The sequence below is a fragment of the Diorhabda sublineata genome, chromosome 7, assembly GCF_026230105.1.
Source record: "Diorhabda sublineata isolate icDioSubl1.1 chromosome 7, icDioSubl1.1, whole genome shotgun sequence".
Taxonomy (NCBI): domain Eukaryota; kingdom Metazoa; phylum Arthropoda; class Insecta; order Coleoptera; family Chrysomelidae; genus Diorhabda; species Diorhabda sublineata.
Window position 1 is genome coordinate 2,130,516 of NC_079480.1, and position 21,459 is coordinate 2,151,974.

Sequence of the window (21,459 nt, forward strand, 5' to 3'; positions counted from 1 at the left end):
TTCTTCTTCCCCGCAGAATGTACTTTCGTCAGTACCTAATCCCCTCAGGTGGTTCATGTGGCAGCAATGCTCTGTAAAGGAGCTGGCGAAGAAGTGTGTAGCTTGGTTTTACTGGGATCACGGCGATATTGAAGGATCTCTTCTTCTGGAACTCTGTAGGGGCACATAAAGACTCTCTAGTTAATAAAAGATCTTTTCATGTCTTTTCCGGTAGATCCATATCAGCTGTCTTTCCGTGAAAGAATTTTCTGACGAGGACAGACAAAAATATAAAGTTTGATGATCACTCTGTGTATTCAAACATCTTTTATGGTTGCTGAACTTGCATACACTTTATATCTTTCGCTAATGAGATGAAGCTAATTGAGAACTGCCAGAAAGCCTGATGAAAATATAGTCTGAGAAGTCTTCATGTAGTAGTAAAATGAAGCTAACGTAAACCTGGTGCTTGGCTGCAAGCCCTTTGAAGATACAGCTGGAGAAGTCTCCATGTCAGATATCTGTAAAAGTCCTGTTCGTAGTTGAATGGAGCTAACGTAAACCTGGTGCTTGGCTGCAAGCCCTTTGAAGATACAGCTGGAGAAGTCTCCATGTCAGATATCTGTAAAAGTCCTGTTCGTAGTTGAATGGAGCTAACGTAAACCTGGTGCTTGGCTGCAAGCCCTTTGAAGATACAGCTGGAGAAGTCTCCATGTCAGATATCTGTAAAAGTCCTGTTCGTAGTTGAATGGAGCTAACGTAAACCTGGTGCTTGGCTGCAAGCCCTTTGAAGATACAGCTGGAGAAATCTCCATGTCAGATATCTGTAAAAGTCCTGTTCGTAGTTGAATGGAGCTAACGTAAACCTGGTGCTTGGCTGCAAGCCCTTTGAAGATACAGCTGGAGAAGTCTCCATGTCAGATATCTGTAAAAGTCCTGTTCGTAGTTGAATGGAGCTAACGTAAACCTGGTGCTTGGCTGCAAGCCCTTTGAAGATACAGCTGGAGAAGTCTCCATGTCAGATATCTGTAAAAGTCCTGTTCGTAGTTGAATGGAGCTAACGTAAACCTGGTGCTTGGCTGCAAGCCCTTTGAAGATACAGCTGGAGAAGTCTCCATGTCAGATATCTGTAAAAGTCCTGTTCGTAGTTGAATGGAGCTAACGTAAACCTGGTGCTTGGCTGCAAGCCCTTTGAAGATACAGTTGGAGAAGTCTCCATGTCAGATATCTGTAAAAGTCCTGTTCGTAGTTGAATGGAGCTAACGTAAACCTGGTGCTTGGCTGCAAGCCCTTTGAAGATACAGCTGGAGAAGTCTCCATGTCAGATATCTGTAAAAGTCCTGTTCGTAGTTGAATGGAGCTAACGTAAACCTGGTGCTTGGCTGCAAGCCCTTTGAAGATACAGCTGGAGAAGTCTCTATGTCAGATATCTGTAAAAGTCCTGTTCGTAGTTGAATGGAGCTAACGTAAACCTGGTGCTTGGCTGCAAGCCCTTTGAAGATACAGCTGGAGAAGTCTCCATGTCAGATATCTGTAAAAGTCCTGTTCGTAGTTGAATGGAGCTAACGTAAACCTGGTGCTTGGCTGCAAGCCCTTTGAAGATACAGCTGGAGAAGTCTCCATGTCAGATATCTGTAAAAGTCCTGTTCGTAGTTGAATGGAGCTAACGTAAACCTGGTGCTTGGCTGCAAGCCCTTTGAAGATACAGCTGGAGAAGTCTCCATGTCAGATATCTGTAAAAGTCCTGTTCGTAGTTGAATGGAGCTAACGTAAACCTGGTGCTTGGCTGCAAGCCCTTTGAAGATACAGCTGGAGAAGTCTCCATGTCAGATATCTGTAAAAGTCCTGTTCGTAGTTGAATGGAGCTAACGTAAACCTGGTGCTTGGCTGCAAGCCCTTTGAAGATACAGCTGGAGAAGTCTCCATGTCAGATATCTGTAAAAGTCCTGTTCGTAGTTGAATGGAGCTAACGTAAACCTGGTGCTTGGCTGCAAGCCCTCTGAAGATACAGCTGGAGAAGTCTCCATGTCAGATATCTGTAAAAGTCCTGTTCGTAGTTGAATGGAGCTAACGTAAACCTGGTGCTTGGCTGCAAGCCCTTTGAAGATACAGCTGGAGAAGTCTCCATGTCAGATATCTGTAAAAGTCCTGTTCGTAGTTGAATGGAGCTAACGTAAACCTGGTGCTTGGCTGCAAGCCCTTTGAAGATACAGCTGGAGAAGTCTCCATGTCAGATATCTGTAAAAGTCCTGTTCGTAGTTGAATGGAGCTAACGTAAACCTGGTGCTTGGCTGTAAGCCCTTTGAAGATACAGCTGGAGAAGTCTCCATGTCAGATATCTGTAAAAGTCCTGTTCGTAGTTGAATGGAGCTAACGTAAACCTGGTGCTTGGCTGTAAGCCCTTTGAAGATACAGCTGGAGAAGTCTCCATGTCAGATATCTGTAAAAGTCCTGTTCGTAGTTGAATGGAGCTAACGTAAACCTGGTGCTTGGCTGTAAGCCCTTTGAAGATACAGCTGGAGAAGTCTCCATGTCAGATATCTGTAAAAGTCCTGTTCGTAGTTGAATGGAGCTAACGTAAACCTGGTGCTTGGCTGCAAGCCCTTTGAAGATACAGCTGGAGAAGTCTCCATGTCAGATATCTGTAAAAGTCCTGTTCGTAGTTGAATGGAGCTAACGTAAACCTGGTGCTTGGCTGCAAGCCCTTTGAAGATACAGCTGGAGAAGTCTCCATGTCAGATATCTGTAAAAGTCCTGTTCGTAGTTGAATGGAGCTAACGTAAACCTGGTGCTTGGCTGCAAGCCCTTTGAAGATACAGCTGGAGAAGTCTCCATGTCAGATATCTGTAAAAGTCCTGTTCGTAGTTGAATGGAGCTAACGTAAACCTGGTGCTTGGCTGCAAGCCCTTTGAAGATACAGCTGGAGAAGTCTCCATGTCAGATATCTGTAAAAGTCCTGTTCGTAGTTGAATGGAGCTAACGTAAACCTGGTGCTTGGCTGCAAGCCCTTTGAAGATACAGCTGGAGAAGTCTCCATGTCAGATATCTGTAAAAGTCCTGTTCGTAGTTGAATGGAGCTAACGTAAACCTGGTGCTTGGCTGCAAGCCCTCTGAAGATACAGCTGGAGAAGTCTCCATGTCAGATATCTGTAAAAGTCCTGTTCGTAGTTGAATGGAGCTAACGTAAACCTGGTGCTTGGCTGCAAGCCCTTTGAAGATACAGCTGGAGAAGTCTCCATGTCAGATATCTGTAAAAGTCCTGTTCGTAGTTGAATGGAGCTAACGTAAACCTGGTGCTTGGCTGCAAGCCCTCTGAAGATACAGCTGGAGAAGTCTCCATGTCAGATATCTGTAAAAGTCCTGTTCGTAGTTGAATGGAGCTAACGTAAACCTGGTGCTTGGCTGCAAGCCCTTTGAAGATACAGCTGGAGAAGTCTCCATGTCAGATATCTGTAAAAGTCCTGTTCGTAGTTGAATGGAGCTAACGTAAACCTGGTGCTTGGCTGCAAGCCCTTTGAAGATACAGCTGGAGAAGTCTCCATGTCAGATATCTGTAAAAGTCCTGTTCGTAGTTGAATGGAGCTAACGTAAACCTGGTGCTTGGCTGTAAGCCCTTTGAAGATACAGCTGGAGAAGTCTCCATGTCAGATATCTGTAAAAGTCCTGTTCGTAGTTGAATGGAGCTAACGTAAACCTGGTGCTTGGCTGTAAGCCCTTTGAAGATACAGCTGGAGAAGTCTCCATGTCAGATATCTGTAAAAGTCCTGTTCGTAGTTGAATGGAGCTAACGTAAACCTGGTGCTTGGCTGTAAGCCCTTTGAAGATACAGCTGGAGAAGTCTCCATGTCAGATATCTGTAAAAGTCCTGTTCGTAGTTGAATGGAGCTAACGTAAACCTGGTGCTTGGCTGCAAGCCCTTTGAAGATACAGCTGGAGAAGTCTCCATGTCAGATATCTGTAAAAGTCCTGTTCGTAGTTGAATGGAGCTAACGTAAACCTGGTGCTTGGCTGTAAGCCCTTTGAAGATACAGCTGGAGAAGTCTCCATGTCAGATATCTGTAAAAGTCCTGTTCGTAGTTGAATGGAGCTAACGTAAACCTGGTGCTTGGCTGCAAGCCCTTTGAAGATACAGCTGGAGAAGTCTCCATGTCAGATATCTGTAAAAGTCCTGTTCGTAGTTGAATGGAGCTAACGTAAACCTGGTGCTTGGCTGCAAGCCCTCTGAAGATACAGCTGGAGAAGTCTCCATGTCAGATATCTGTAAAAGTCCTGTTCGTAGTTGAATGGAGCTAACGTAAACCTGGTGCTTGGCTGCAAGCCCTTTGAAGATACAGCTGGAGAAGTCTCCATGTCAGATATCTGTAAAAGTCCTGTTCGTAGTTGAATGGAGCTAACGTAAACCTGGTGCTTGGCTGCAAGCCCTTTGAAGATACAGCTGGAGAAGTCTCCATGTCAGATATCTGTAAAAGTCCTGTTCGTAGTTGAATGGAGCTAACGTAAACCTGGTGCTTGGCTGCAAGCCCTTTGAAGATACAGCTGGAGAAGTCTCCATGTCAGATATCTGTAAAAGTCCTGTTCGTAGTTGAATGGAGCTAACGTAAACCTGGTGTTTTTCGGCAAGCTTGGTGAAGATAAAACTGAAGACTTCTTCATGTCGGACACCGTAGAATGGGGCTATCATGAACTAATTGTTTGTTAGTAAGACTTGTGAATATACATGGGGATAAAACTTCACGTTAGACACCTGCAAAGGTCCTGTTCGGTAACGAAATGAGGCTTCCATGAACTTGATGAAGACACAGCTGGAGATGTCTTCATGTCATAAATCTACAAAGGTTCTGCTAGCTAATGGAAGGAGGCTACCGTGAACCTGGTGTTTTCCAGCAAGACACAGCTGGAGACGTCTTTATTTCAAACCAGATTTCAAATAAGAAAATCAGTGGCCATGAATGTAGCGAATTAGAGAAAAAAATGGATTTCAAAAAGTGATGTGAGTCTTCAATGCAGGAATTATTCTATATAGGGGACAGTTTTAAAAACGGTTAGATTCGTTATTCTTCTTTCTGTTGTTAACGGCCTTTGCCTGTAAGGTTGTTCAGCCATAGAATATTCTTGAAGTGTGTTATATAATTTCAGAAAATATGATATGATTAAAGATATTTTTTTCTACATTATTATTCATTTTATAAATTATTTTTTTAGATTTGTTTGTTATTTGATCAATAGATATGATACAATAAGAAATTCAGGTAAATCGTTAATATGTTATGTTGTAACATAACCTTCAATTATAATTGTAGTCTAATGAGAATTTTTGTGTTTTAGTCTCGAAGGAAGATAAAGAAGGTTAGAAAAGCGGAAGATTTAGATGATTTAAAACAGGAATTAGACATCGATTATCATAAGATCTCGCCCGAAGAACTCTATCAAAGGTTTCAAACACATCCCGAAAATGTAAGTAACGCATCAACACATTAACGTTTATTAGGGAAAAACTTTTTTTTTTTTTTTCATTTCAGGGTCTTAGTCATGCGAAAGCGAAAGAAAATTTGGACAGGGACGGACCCAATGCCCTTACGCCGCCAAAAACAACTCCCGAATGGGTGAAATTCTGTAAAAACTTGTTTGGTGGTTTCGCCCTTTTACTTTGGATTGGTGCAATCCTCTGTTTTTTGGCTTATTCCATACAGGCTAGTACCGTGGAAGAACCCGCAGATGATAATCTTTATCTTGGGATCGTATTAGCTGCCGTTGTTATCGTTACAGGTGCATTTTTTTTTCAAATATTCAGAGTAGTAATTTCGTGTTTTTCAAAATGATGAAACTTTGGGTTTACATTATTAAGAGAATATTGCAGATAACGTAACAAATGATAGTCTGACAGGGCAAGATCACTGCTCTACAATGGATGTACTGAATGTTTTGAAACTGTTTTTGAAGCTGAGTTTTTTTCATACATTACTGTCGTATGTGATCCATTTCTCATCGCGCGTAAGCTTTTCTTTGAAAAATATCCGAATTTCGGATCATTTTAATATGATTTGAAATATTCATCTCGGTCCTTTACAATTTTCTACGTTTTTTTTTTTAACATAGAAACTGTATTTTCGTATCCAATCTAACTTTTGAGTTGTTTTAGATGATTTTTCAGTTTTTCCAGCTTCAGTTTCGAGTTTTTTTGTCAATTTTTGATATTTTCCAGTTAATTTTCGAGTGTTTCTAGCATTTTGAGATTTTATAGCTTACTTTTGGAGTTTTTCTGGCTAATTTCAAGTTTTTCTAGCTTTTTTTGAGTTTTTTTAGCTACTTTCTGAGTTTTTATAGCTACTTTTCGAGTTCTTCTAGCTGATTTTTGAGTTTCCAGCTATCTTTCGAGTTTTTCTAGGTAATTTTTGAATTTTCTACACAATTTTTGAGTTTTTCAAGCTTTCTTTTGTGTTTTTCTAGCTCGCTTTTGAGATTTCTAAGCTCATTTTGAGTTTTTCTAGCAAATTTTGAGTTTCTAGATAATATTTTAGTGTTCTATCTAATTTTTGAGTTTTTCAATAAGTTTTGAGGTTTTTCTTGCCTAATTTTTGAGTTTTCTAGTTAATTTCCGAGTTTTTACAGCTAATTTTCGAGTTCTTCTAGCTGTTTTTTGAATTTCCAGCTATCTTTCGAGTTTTTCTAGGTAATTTTTGAATTTTCTACCCAATTTTTGAGTTTTTCAAGCTTTCTTTTGTGTTTTTCTAGCTCGCTTTTGAGATTTCTAAGCTCATTTTGAGTTTTTCTAGCAAATTTTGAGTTTCTAGATAATATTTTAGTGTTCTATCTAATTTTTGAGTTTTTCAATAAGTTTTGAGGTTTTTCTTGCCTAATTTTTGAGTTTTCTAGTTAATTTCCGAGTTTTTACAGCTAATTTTCGAGTTCTTCTAGCTGTTTTTTGAATTTCCAGCTATCTTTCGAGTTTTTCTAGGTAATTTTTGAATTTTCTACACAATTTTTGAGTTTTTCAAGCTTTCTTTTGTGTTTTTCTAGCTCGCTTTTGAGATTTCTAAGCTCATTTTGAGTTTTTCTAGCAAATTTTGAGTTTCTAGATAATATTTTAGTGTTCTATCTAATTTTTGAGTTTTTCAATAAGTTTTGAGGTTTTTCTTGCCTAATTTTTGAGTTTTCTAGTTAATTTCCGAGTTTTTACAGCTAATTTTCGAGTTCTTCTAGCTGTTTTTTGAATTTCCAGCTATCTTTCGAGTTTTTCTAGGTAATTTTTGAATTTTCTACCCAATTTTTGAGTTTTTCAAGCTTTCTTTTGTGTTTTTCTAGCTCGCTTTTGAGATTTCTAAGCTCATTTTGAGTTTTTCTAGCAAATTTTGAGTTTCTAGATAATATTTTAGTGTTCTATCTAATTTTTGAGTTTTTCAATAAGTTTTGAGGTTTTTCTTGCCTAATTTTTGAGTTTTCTAGTTAATTTCCGAGTTTTTACAGCTAATTTTCGAGTTCTTCTAGCTGTTTTTTGAATTTCCAGCTATCTTTCGAGTTTTTCTAGGTAATTTTTGAATTTTCTACCCAATTTTTGAGTTTTTCAAGCTTTCTTTTGTGTTTTTCTAGCTCGCTTTTGAGATTTCTAAGCTCATTTTGAGTTTTTCTAGCAAATTTTGAGTTTCTAGATAATATTTTAGTGTTCTATCTAATTTTTGAGTTTTTCAATAAGTTTTGAGGTTTTTCTTGCCTAATTTTTGAGTTTTCTAGTTAATTTCCGAGTTTTTACAGCTAATTTTCGAGTTCTTCTAGCTGTTTTTTGAATTTCCAGCTATCTTTCGAGTTTTTCTAGGTAATTTTTGAATTTTCTACCCAATTTTTGAGTTTTTCAAGCTTTCTTTTGTGTTTTTCTAGCTCGCTTTTGAGATTTCTAAGCTCATTTTGAGTTTTTCTAGCAAATTTTGAGTTTCTAGATAATATTTTAGTGTTCTATCTAATTTTTGAGTTTTTCAATTAGTTTTGAGTTTTTCTGCCTAATTTTTGAGTTTTCTAGTTAATTTTCGGGTTATTATAGCTAATTTTCGAGTTCTTCTAGCTGTTTTTTGAATTTCCAGCTATCTTTCGAGTTTTTCTAGGTAATTTTTGAATTTTCTACCCAATTTTTGAGTTTTTCAAGCTTCCTTTTGTGTTTTTCTAGCTCGCTTTTGAGATTTCTAAGCTCATTTTGAGTTTTTCTAGCAAATTTTGAGTTTCTAGATAATATTTTAGTGTTCTATCTAATTTTTGAGTTTTTCAATAAGTTTTGAGGTTTTTTTTGCCTAATTTTTGAGTTTTCTAGTTAATTTCCGAGTTTTTACAGCTAATTTTCGAGTTCTTCTAGCTGTTTTTTGAATTTCCAGCTATCTTTCGAGTTTTTCTAGGTATTTTTTTTTCTACCCAATTTTTGAGTTTTTCAAGCTTTCTTTTGTGTTTTTCTAGCTCGCTTTTGAGATTTCTAAGCTCATTTTGAGTTTTTCTAGCAAATTTTGAGTTTCTAGATAATATTTTAGTGTTCTATCTAATTTTTGAGTTTTTCAATTAGTTTTGAGTTTTTCTGCCTAATTTTTGAGTTTTCTAGTTAATTTCCGGGTTATTATAGCTAATTTTCGAGTTCTTCTAGCTGTTTTTTGAATTTCCAGCTATCTTTCGAGTTTTTCTAGGTAATTTTTGAATTTTCTACCCAATTTTTGAGTTTTTCAAGCTTTCTTTTGTGTTTTTCTAGCTCGCTTTTGAGATTTCTAAGCTCATTTTGAGTTTTTCTAGCAAATTTTTAATTTTTATTGTTAATGTTTGACTTTTTCTTGCTAATTTCCGAGTTTCTTAGTTTTCCAGATTTTTCCACCTTTTACGTTTCTAGCTAATTTTGAGTTTCTAGATAATATTTTTGTGTTCTATCTAATTTTTGAGTTTTTCAATAAGTTTTGAGTTTTTCTGCCTAATTTTTGAGTTTTTCTAGGTAATTTCCGACTTTTCGAACTGATTTGTAAGTTTGCCAGAATTTTTAAGTTTTCTGGCTAAGTTTTGCGTTTTTCTGGCTAATTTTTACATTTTTTTGGCTAATTTTGGAGTTTTCTAGTTAATTTCCGAGTGTTTCTAGGTAATTTTTGAGTTTTTCTAGTTAATTTTAAATTTCTTAAAGCTGATTTTTGAGATTTACAAGCTGAGTTTTGCATTTTTCTGGTTAATTTTTGAGTTTTCTAGTTCATTTCCGAGTTTTTCCAGGTAATTTTCGAGTTTTTCAAGCTAAGTTTTGAGTTTTCCAGCTATCTTTCGAGTTGCTCTAGGTAATTTTTGAGTTTTATTATGTCCAATTTTTGAGCTTCACTACCTAATTATTAATTTATTCTACATAATTTTTGAATTTTTCAACATTCATCGCCATAAATATTAAACCTTTCAGTTTTCTCTATAGTTTCACCTTTTCGAGTGTAAAACAAAATATTAAATACATCTGATGAGCTCCAACTCTATTTTCTCTTAATTTTCAACTTGTAATATTCAATATTATTTGAAATTCTTCAAATCTTGCAATAAACTTGATACAATTTCAATTTGCTATTAATAAATAATAATTAATTAATTAATAATGATACAGGTCTTCCAGATCCTTGTCTTCAATCTTCTTTATCAATCTTCTCCATTTCATTCGTTCCTCAACTACTTCTCTACATTCAATCCTTCAAATCTCGTTTATATTTCGCTTGACAATTTTTTCTTTGGGCGCCTTTCCCTAATTCTCCTCCCTCTAACTCTATTCTCACAGCTCTCTATTATGACAAAGTGTCCTAACCAATATTTCTCTCAAATGGTTTTTTCTTATTTTATTCTTCGTAACTTATTTTGAATTCCGGAATTTGGAAATGGATATTCCGTTTTTATCTATTCTTCTTTTCCCTCTAGAAACTTACTATCCACTAGTTAATTATTCCAGTAACAAATCTCCTCTTCATATTCTAAACCTCGTATCATTTACGTAGGTATTAATGATAATGTCACTGTTCGGATTTTCCAAATTATCCAATTGGACTAACGAATGTCAAGTACTGCCATTAAACAGTTGTATTACAGCCGATTAATCATGACATTATACTAAGTAACAAGGTTGTTCGAATACATCAAATTGTTACTTTAAGATTGTACTTACCGGTATAAAATCAAATACTGACATAACTTTCACACGTGCAATTTTAATTTAATTGTATCAAAAAATACATCTAGTGGCAAAATATGATATTAATTATAAACATAACCTCATTGTGCTACTTGCTCGAAGAATTTGACGGTTTACTTTGATTAACCTCACATTTTGTGACGATCACGTTCATGACCACGTTTTTTCCCGTTCCACTTAGTCCAGAGCTTGAAGAGGTTATGTTACAATTTGTAAGTTATCGTAGTCGCTATATTGAAGTGTATATCTATGAAAACTTTTATCTTGCTGACAAGAACAACGGTCATAAATAAGTCCACTCAATATATATCTACGAAATCATTTTTTTTGGGTCCATTTCTCATTTTTTTTTTTGAATTTAAGGAGCTGTTACATTTTATTTAAGCTCATAAAGGGAGTTTTACATGAAAGTAACTAGATTATTAATTATGTTGTGAGGTTATGTAGTGTAATTTGTGACGTCATAAGACAGTCTGACAGACTGCCAGCGTTTGGCAATGTTGTTGAAATGATCGTATCATGACTTTACGAACATTCTGTTTTCTAAAATTATTTTTCGTTTTCCATTACGATATTTATAATATATTATCTTTTTCAGGTATATTTTCTTATTATCAAGAAAGTAAGAGTTCGAAAATTATGGAATCTTTCAAGAACATGGTACCTCAATTTGCGACTGTACTCAGAGAAGGTGAAAAGCTGACGCTTCGCGCCGAAGATTTGGTACTTGGGGACGTAGTCGAAGTCAAATTCGGCGATCGTATACCGGCGGATATAAGAATAATCGAATCAAGAGGTTTTAAAGTTGACAATTCATCACTTACCGGAGAATCTGAACCTCAAAGTAGGAGTCCCGAATTCACTCATGAAAATCCGTTGGAAACCAAAAATCTTGCATTTTTCTCGACTAACGCCGTAGAAGGTACCGCCAAAGGAGTTGTTATCAGTTGTGGAGACAATACCGTGATGGGTCGTATCGCCGGTCTCGCATCCGGCTTAGATACTGGGGAAACTCCGATCGCCAAAGAAATCCACCACTTTATTCATCTAATCACAGGAGTAGCCGTTTTTCTGGGAGTAACTTTCTTCTTTATAGCATTCATACTTGGTTACCATTGGTTAGACGCCGTTATTTTCTTGATTGGTATCATCGTAGCCAACGTGCCGGAAGGTTTGTTAGCTACTGTAACCGTTTGTTTAACTCTCACTGCCAAAAGAATGGCGTCGAAGAATTGTTTGGTGAAAAATTTGGAGGCCGTCGAAACATTGGGATCTACTAGCACAATTTGCTCAGATAAGACTGGAACATTGACTCAAAATAGAATGACCGTAGCTCACATGTGGTTCGATAATCAAATTATCGAAGCAGATACAACCGAAGATCAATCCGGTGTTCAATACGATAGGACAAGTCCAGGATTCAAAGCTCTATCTCGGATCGCTACTCTATGTAATAGAGCCGAATTCAAACCGGGTCAAGACGGCGTCGCCATCCTAAAACGCGAAGTTAACGGAGATGCGTCCGAAGCGGCTCTTCTCAAATGTATGGAACTGGCTCTCGGTGATGTAATGTCGATTCGACGCAAGAATAAGAAAGTCTGCGAAGTTCCATTCAACTCCACTAACAAATATCAAGTATCTATTCACGAAAACGAAGATCCGAACGATCCGCGTCACATTTTGGTGATGAAGGGAGCGCCGGAAAGAATTTTAGAAAGATGTAGTACCATCTTCATCTGCGGCAAAGAAAAAGTATTAGACGAAGAGATGAAAGAAGCATTCAATAACGCCTATTTGGAATTGGGAGGTCTCGGAGAGCGTGTACTAGGTTTTTGCGATTCGATGCTACCGACAGATAAATATCCGATCGGTTACAAATTCAACAGCGACGATCCCAATTTCCCTCTAGAAGGTTTAAGATTCGTCGGTCTCATGTCGATGATTGATCCTCCGAGGGCGGCAGTACCTGACGCCGTCGCTAAATGTAGAAGCGCCGGTATTAAAGTTATCATGGTGACCGGTGATCATCCTATAACTGCTAAAGCTATCGCCAAATCTGTCGGTATCATATCCGAAGGAAACGAAACAGTCGAAGATATCGCTCAACGATTGAATATTCCTGTATCCGAAGTTAATCCTAGGGAAGCTAAAGCTGCCGTCGTACATGGATCGGATCTCAGAGATTTGTCGTCCGACCAATTGGACGAAATCCTCAGATACCATACCGAAATTGTATTCGCCAGAACTTCTCCGCAACAGAAGCTCATCATCGTGGAGGGATGTCAGCGGATGGGTGCTATTGTCGCCGTCACAGGTAATCATTTATTTATATTAACGTCTGTCTGTTTATTTCTCTTCCATATTGTCAAGCGGAGGTGGGAACAGTAAGAGAGAGATTCGTTGGATAGCATTTGGTAGGATAAGGAAAATTTTAATAGGAGGAGGGTTTGTTGGAGTGGGTCCTGATATAGGTATTGCTCCTCTGCAGGGCTGGGGTTATGGTGCACGCATGGGGCCGTGTTTGCCAACTTTTCTGGAGGAGGAAAGGCGGAAATTTAGGATTTTGGGATAGTAAAAACGGTCCTTCTCGGTTTGGGTTTTTTTATTTTTGGAAAAATTTATTGTTTTTCATGATTTTCGAGATTTTTTTTTTAAATTTAAAAGGGGACGGGCGGGTACAGCTACTGCTGCGCTATTTCCCATCGTCGGTCATTTGACTGGTTAACCGGTTCACAAAGTTGCAGAGAAACCGCAGAAATCCTGTAACACTGACGATCGACGAAGAGTGTGTGAATTGGGAACAGGGGGGGGGAGGGTGTTAGGATTTTATCTGATGGGGGAATGGTGTCTTACAAACCAAAAATAATAGTTTCTCTTATTTGTATATTTCATATAAACGCATGTTTAATATTTTGTCGGTGAGTACGACAAGTTGAAACTTGCAAGGCCAGGATGATTTGTCTGTTATACTTTAGTTGTGAATTATTTCTTCGGTGTTTATGATTGAAGTTTAGTCCCACTTAACCCTGCGAGACGTACTGTGATTTATACTTTTTAGACCAAAACATCTTCCTCTGAAGTTCGATTTCCTAAATTTCGACTTGTAAAAGTCTTAAAATTGGTGATTCCAAGGAACAAATGGGTTGAAATTCGTGCGTCAATCGTTAGTCTTCATAGCCTAGGCAAAAGTAAACGTACCATTGTCGCCGAATTGAGCATACCTCGACGTACCGTGGACTGTGACGTAAAAAATGTACCCAGAGCTTGGACGGCCTCTAAAAAAACCTCAATCTCTAAAGATAAACGTATTGTATTGATCAGTAAACGTGATCGACGACTCACGGGCCCAAATATAGCAGCTCGGATCAATGAATCTAAATATCTGCCTCCGAGTACTTCTACAGTGTCGTACAGTCCATATTTGGAAGGATAACAGTGAAGAAACCTCTTTTGTAACGTCAAAATAAAATTAAGGGGTTGCAGGGGGATAAATAACATGAAAATCGGACGCATAAAAAGTGGAAGAGGATTTTATAAAGTGATGAGTCAAAATTTATGGTTTTTGGGTCTAAGAGAAAAGAGTGTTTATACGCAGGTCCACGGATGTTAAATCCATGTGTAATCCTAACTATAAAACATGTTGGAAGGTCGGATTTTGGTTTGCGGATGTTTTGGAGAAAGGGCGACTGGAAATCTAGTAAAAATTTAACGGAATTTGAAGAAAGAAGTGTTTAAACAAATAGGCCAACGCCTGATCGACAGAAAACTTATCTTCCAGCATGACAACGATCCGAGACATTTCTCGAAGCCGAGCAAAGAGGATTTGAAAAAAATTGTAGAAGAAGAATGTACTGAAAGTAATGATTTGGCCGTCACAATCGCCCGACCTCAACCTGATTGAATAGTTGTGGGACGAATGGGCGAGTGCCTGATCGGCAGAAAATTTATTATCCAGCATGACAACGATCCGAGACACATGACAGCTCAATACACAATTTTTTCCATTACCAGAAAAATCTTCACGACGACTCGCGACTTAAATGATTATCTAATAGAAAGTGAGTGACATTTTTTAGACAATCCTTGTAAATATGAAGCCACCCTGTCATTAAATCTAGCTAATAATAAAATATTGTTCAATCGTTGTTTGATAAACAGGATACAGGACGATTTATTTTAACTAAATAATGGCGACAGGACTAAATAACCTCAATAAAATATTGGAAGAAGACACAAGGCCTTGACATTGAATTTTTCTTTTTTTTTTTTGACATTAATCACTAGAACCAATTTACCATCTCTCGTTTACTCTTTTTAATGCGACGTGTACCGTGTCTGTAGATAAACCAGTGTAGCCGTGACCTTAGTTTGTATGTAGACTGTTTTTCTTTTTGTTTTTCTGTAAAAATGATCGACGTAAAAAATGTTTTAAGCGTTTTCAAAACGACTCAACAAGATCCACGTCGAAAAAATCGTTAATTACGTCCAATTTCACCGTGGACCAAATATTCGTGCGATTGTTGAATCTATAAGAATCGACAAAAAATGTGTGCGGCAAATTTTACGTGAAAATTTTAACGCGAAAAGTGTATGCAAAACTAATGCCTAAAATCATCATATTTGAACAGCAAGAAGTTGGCAAAAATATTTGAATGCGATTGAAAATCACTCAAACTTATTAGAAAAGGTGTGACGAATCAAATATGCATAAAAATGAACAAGATTTGAGTCTGTTGAAGCTGTCCTGAAGGACAGAAAAAGACTTGAAGAATTGAAGATGTAGGGATAGAGAAGGTGATAATAAATAAATATGAATAATATCAAAATGAAATGTCGCTACGAAATCGGGCTCTAACTGTTGTAGAAGAAGACTTAAGGCAGCTAATCTTGAGCCAAAAAGGCCAACTACTGGCACCAAATTGACTCCAGCTCGCCGAACAGTCCCGTCTACGATTTACCAGAGAACATGGTAGCGATGGAAGAGTTCTGATCTACAGACAATTAATTATATAATGGTGACAAATCTATACAAAGTTTCTTAGAAGCTGAAGAAACGTCTTAATAGTAACGTAGTGGATTGTTTGGTACAAAGTTTGATACCAGGAATGTTGTACAGTACCATTGAACGCAAGATACATCGATTCGAAACTGTTTTGCCATTAATATGTCTGACACCAAACAGTGAGACTGTTTTCGTAGCAATGGAAACAATTCTACCGACTCTAAGTGTCTTGGAGTTTGATAGAGATAAACGCAACAAAGCTTCGGTTTGAAAGAATGTTTTCTAGAAGCTGAAGAAACGTCTTAATAGTAACGTAGTGGATTGTTTGGTACAAAGTTTTATACCAGGAATGTTATACAGCTCCATTGAACGCAAGATACATCGATTCGAAACTGTTTTGCCATTAATATGTCTGACACCAAACAGTGAAACTGTTTTCGTAGCAATGGAAACAATTCTACCGACTCTAAGTGTCTTGGAGAAGCTGAAGAAACGTCTTAATAGTAACGTAGTGGATGTGGGTTGTTTCAAAATGTTTTTGCCGCTTACATTTTTAATATCGAATACAAACAACTTCTGTAACATCCCGAAACACAGTGGTTTAGTCCTTTTACAGCTATTGAACAGTTTCTTAAGCTATAACGTCCACTGAAGTTCTTCTATAGCGTATCTGTTTGGTTTTGTTTTTTTTTTCTTCAGATTTCGTTTCTTGAATTAATTTCATAAACACATAGCAAGGAATTAATTCAATCATAAGTTATACTCAGTCTGCCTGCAACATTTTTTCCTTGTATCTAGTGACGTATCGAAAGTATTTTTTACGAAAAATAAGAATCTTCGCATTGAACAAAATGTTCGTCAAAAACAACTACCATGTAATTTGATTACCAGGAATCATTTCAAGGCTCTAATAATGAAATTTGTACAAGAAATTTTCCGGTGTAAAACAAATGATTTTCAACAGAAAAGAAGTGAAATAAAATAAATTTATAGTGGTATGTTGAATAGACCTAACCTTCTATTCGACATTCAAAAATGTATCAACAATAAACCGATTGAAACATGTGACATAATAGAAATTAATGGTATCACTTTTAACACCGACATGATAATAGCCTTGAAAAATTGTAGAGAACATCTCCACGCGCGCGTCACATCCCGTTCGTTTATTACGCAATTATTTTATTTGTCGTAACTGTAAAGTGGCCATTTAAATAAGTTAGACATCCCACAATTAGTTTGAATTAAAGGAGTGTTTACTATACATGGTTTGCAATCACGTAATACCTGATCGATTCGACAATGAATTAATCTGCAAGCTTCATAAAAAACATATCGCACCTCCGCTCGAACAGTGTCACAAGTCAAAAAAAATAAAGAATTCCATCATTTTTCTGATGGTTACCACAATAGTAACTATTCAAGTGATATTATTAGAGATAAGTTTTCAAGTAAGCAATAGTGCAGTAAAAGATATTTTCTGATTTTTTGACTTGTGACACTATTCGAGCGGAGGTGCGATATATCGGTCCATAAGCTCATACACACGTTTCGACAAGTTCTATACATAATTTCAACTTAGTGCTTCGATCCATTTTATTATAGTACCACTCAGTTATGTTGTTTTGAAAAATGTCCCAATTTGAGTTTAAGGCTGTATAAAATTTTTGACTAAAGAAGAATTAACACCAACACAAATCGAAAATAGAATGCAGACTGTTTTCGATGACTTGTATCCATCATTTTCAACAATTAAAAATTTTTTCGCCGGGAGCGTGAGTCATTAGATGACGACACACGTGCGGGAGGTGCTGTAACGGCGACTACTCCATGAAACATTTAATTAGTGGAAGGAATTGTTCGAAATGACCGTCGTCTTAAAAAGAAGCGAACCATTTCTTTACAGAATCACCGATACAAAAATTCAAATGATGTAAATCTGGTAATTTGGGTCCAACATTTCCGATTCAGCAGTCGAGTACATTTAACAATGTACAAAAAAAACCATATTGGAACCCCCAAGTCACTCTAACCATATTGACTTTGGCGAGATCAACTTCTACCATATTTCTTCTCCATTTGAATCCTGTTTAGCCCGTCTCGAGTTCCCGTACTCCCCAGGTTGTTTGCTATTTCTGTACACCATTTCCTCCCGTCTCTTCCTCTTGTCTTTTTTTTGTTTGTTTCGGTTTCCCATATCACCTTAACTGTTCTGTCACTGTTTCATTCTTGTCCAATTGTGTCGTTCCTTATTTCATCTAGTCTCTCCATTTCACACGTTGTTATTTCCTGCTTCATTCTGTTGGATAGCACCCAGGATTCGTAATGAACACACTGTTTACACCACCAATACACCAACACTCACAATTACACTGTGTACCGTGCGTTTCGATAACCAAGTTATCGTCTTCAGAGACTGAAGAAAAACTTGTTAATTAATTCCAACTTCCTCGGCGGGAATCTTTACATTTATTCGTTGACTATTAAACTATTAAGTGGTTTATAAGGATTTAAGGAATTTGCCTTTTGTCCTTACCGCTCATTCTTTAGTTTAGTAGTCGAGGAATAAATGTGGAAAGTCCCGCTGGAATTAATTTTCGCGGGAGAAGTTGTATTGGTGGGAAAATTCAGTATAAAATTGGTAATTCAAGTTATTAGGTTTTAGTTTACCGTTCAGTCTCTGAAGACGATAACTTGGTTATCGAAACGCGCGATAGATAGTGTAAAACAGTGTGTTCATTATGAATATCACCAACGGATCCAGAAATTCCAACTTTCCCAGGATTCGTTGACATAGTTCAGCTTTGGTGATAGTACCGATTCGATTTTTTACCTTTTATTATCTCTTGTTTGTCTACAATTCTTTCATTGTGTGTTATAATTGTCCCTAGATACTTCAACTTGTTTTACTTGTAGTTGCACAATTATTTTTTCTGATATCTTCGATATTTTATCTCTTCCATCTTCATCTGCAGTCTGTATCGTTTCATTTTATTACTATTCTTTTCTCTTTAGTTCTTCTTTTGTATTAGCACACATTTTCAATTGATCTTAGTGTGTCCTATGTGACTTCTCTTTTCTTTATTGCTCATTCGTTCAGCTGTTTCGTCCATTTTTTAAAAGAACCAATAACGGGCTTAAAACCCCGTCAATTACAAAACTACTTGTCATCTTTGGTAAAATCTTGCACGTATTCATTAAGGGTTTTGATGTCTTTATTCACGCAACTAGTTCTAGCAGACCCAGGACCAGAAACTTATATGTTTATAATATTTTCCCGACTCTCGGAACCCTTCGATGGGACAACTTTCTTGCTGCTTGTCATTATAGTTAAGATTTTAATCTAACGTGACACGGAATCTTCATTACTAGCTCTCAAACTAATTCAAAAGTTGAAGCTGGAATTTATTAAACTCACGTCAACTGCATTAAGGGAGGTTATAATGAAGACAATTAAAAGAACCATCTTAGAATATTGGAGTCGGATTCTAGACCAAAAGATCCTAATTTATTTATATTCGTAGACCACAAACGAAAAATTACTGATTTCCAAAAACCCCATGCTGATAAATTTATCAAATCTAACGATGTAGATCCCTGTCGAGTCTCCTATGGGGGCACTTTGGGAATCAATGTTGTAAACAATATAATTAGCCGCAAACATTATTTATGGTTCAATCCTCATTTAAGGTGATGGTGTAAACGATTCTCCAGCATTGAAGAAAGCCGATATCGGTGTTGCTATGGGTATAGCCGGTTCGGATGTATCCAAACAGGCCGCCGATATGATTTTACTCGACGATAACTTCGCTTCTATCGTGACAGGTGTAGAAGAAGGTCGACTGATCTTCGATAATCTCAAGAAATCTATTGCTTACACCTTAACATCCAACATTCCCGAAATATCTCCCTTCTTAGCCTTTATTCTCTGTGATATCCCATTACCTTTGGGTACGGTTACCATTCTATGCATCGATCTGGGAACAGACATGGTAAGCATAGCTTTTTATAATTTTTTAAAGATTAATGGTGTGTTGGTATTGAGCGCGTTTATATCGCATATCATTTGAGGTTGTGTTTTATGTTGATTCGTTTTGAAAAAAATTCGAATCCGCAGTTGAATTGATTGTGTTACTTTAAGAAAACGGGGCGAAAAGTTGTTATATTTTTTCGAAATTGGGATTATTCTTAATACCAACACCTCCATAAAAGTTAATAGTCACTCTTTTTACCCCAAAACGTACAACCTTCAAGGCATCAGATTAAAATAAGATTTGATTTGATTTTTGTAAAAAAAGGTGCCTGCTATATCGCTGGCTTACGAAAAAGCCGAATCGGACATTATGAAACGACGTCCACGTGATCCATGGTCGGATAAATTAGTGAACGAAAGGTACAACATGACAGTTTAACAAAATCAATATAATTTTTAATATTGTCGAAAGTTATCATCAGCATGTAGAATTTGGGAAGATTTTTTTTTTCTTCTACTTCTTCTTCTTCTTCTTCTTCTAAGTTAAATTTGCACTGACTTTGAATCGATTATACATTGAACACTTGAAATTAAGTAGGAGTAGTAAGAGGAAAGTGCATAATAATATGATTCTATTTGATAACATACGATATTAAATCGATTTTTATTATAAAATAAATAAGTTAGGTTATGTCTTCTTTTCTGGCTGCGGCACTGGGGATACTCGGTGATACCAGTCGGTTTATTAATTCCTTTCCTTCTAGAAAGTTCACGATCTGAACTGACAAGATAGAATGCTTAGTCTTTCATAAATCAAGATAACGTGGATAGAAGTTTTGTCTTCTTCGTAGGAGAATCTGCACGTCTTCAGGTGTCTACTTCGTTATGGATTCCCAGGAGTATCTTTGCCTTCAAGCCTCTGTAGATTAATCCAGATTTTGTCCTATCAACACTATCTTCTAGTTTCTGTAGCCGATTCCATACAATCAGGTCTTACAAAATGTTTATTTCCCTTTACTTCGGCAAGTCTATCTGCTACTTTATACCCTGCACCCAAGTGTGTCCCAGAACTTATTGGGGAATAACTTTATGTTATTTGTCTAGCTACTATTTGGTGTCCATTGAATCGGCAGTACCTCGACCATCAACAGATCTTTTTTGGTTATATGTTCCCAGGAATATCTTTGCTCCTCCGAGCTCATGTAGTTTATTCCAGATTATTTTTTCTTATCAACATCCTTCTCGTGTAGCCGATTTTATATAATCAGGTCTTACAACGTGTGTCCCAGAACCCATATGTTAGTCGACTAGCTCATTAAACTTGTCCAGGTATTCCTAAATCTGCTTGGATCTAATGATATTGGAGATAAAAACTAATGGGTGCTTGGTTATCAGACCAGATGCTTTAATCTCCTGGACTGCACAAGTTTGGTTCTTTTAGTAGATTTGTTTATCTTTTTGAAAACTATAGATCCCAATATTGTTTGTGAACCATTCAATATATAATAGTCTGAAAATGAAAAAAAAAAAAAAAATGTTGCGGATTCATTTTAGATTTTGGTGTCACGTTGAAAAACTATCATTTAAAGTCCCAAAGAACAAATTTTGATTTTTACAAACGCTTATTTAAATAAAGACTTTCAAAAATCGATATTTTCAAGCTTCCGCATCTTTTGCCGTAAACGATTAAGATAGTGATGAGTAATTTTTCCCGATTTTCAATCGACTCTGGCGTCTTGACTGTCGAGAATTAAAAACTCATTCTTTGCGGGAATTTAGTAGACAAAATTCAACCACAAGTTGACTTGAGATGGACACTCTTCGTAGTAGAAAACTTTGCTTGAAGTTCTGCAATTTTTTAGGTTATGAAACGAACGTGTTGACTGCGAGATAAAAACCCGATACTCGCAAAATTTACTGTTCTTACCTTCAACTTTAAATGACTTCATCACTTGCTTTGTTATTTTCATTTTTAGTGCATGTACGAACCGTTTTCTTACAACAAACATCAACTTATTTTTTGTCCAAATAACTAGTAGTTTTTATCTCAAAAAAAAGGTTCGTGCATGGACTAAGCATGAAAATAACAAAACAAGTGATGTAGTCATTTAAAGTTGAAGGTAAGATTCTTCGAGTATCGGATTTTTAACTCGCAGTCAACACGTTCGTTTCATAACCTAAAAAATTGCAGAACTTCAAGCAAAGTTTTCTATTACGAAGAGTGTCCGTCTCAAGTCAACTTGTGGTTGAATTTTGTATACTTAATTCCCGCGAAGCATGAGTTTAATTCTCAAAAGTCAAGGCCTCTCAACATGCAATTTGTTGCAAATTCAATAT

General features: G+C 36.8%; 1 protein-coding gene across 14 annotated transcripts in view; it reads left to right on the plus strand.

Moving 5' to 3' along the window:
• The window catches only part of LOC130446975 (sodium/potassium-transporting ATPase subunit alpha), a 106,772-nt gene that overhangs the window by 34,687 nt on the left and 50,626 nt on the right, over positions 1–21,459 (plus strand). For 11 of the 14 annotated variants that reach the window (XM_056783546.1, XM_056783544.1, XM_056783551.1 and 8 more), the window contains 4 exons: positions 5,305–5,433; positions 5,499–5,745; positions 10,746–12,461; positions 18,840–19,141. In XM_056783546.1, the coding sequence (XP_056639524.1) occupies positions 5,305–5,433; positions 5,499–5,745; positions 10,746–12,461; positions 18,840–19,141 (2,394 nt within the window). Of the gene's footprint in view, positions 1–5,304; positions 5,434–5,498; positions 5,746–10,745; positions 12,462–18,839; positions 19,142–19,447; positions 19,543–21,459 lie in introns of all 14 variants that reach the window. The other 3 variants (XM_056783550.1, XM_056783545.1, XM_056783555.1) reach the window with 1 other exon arrangement.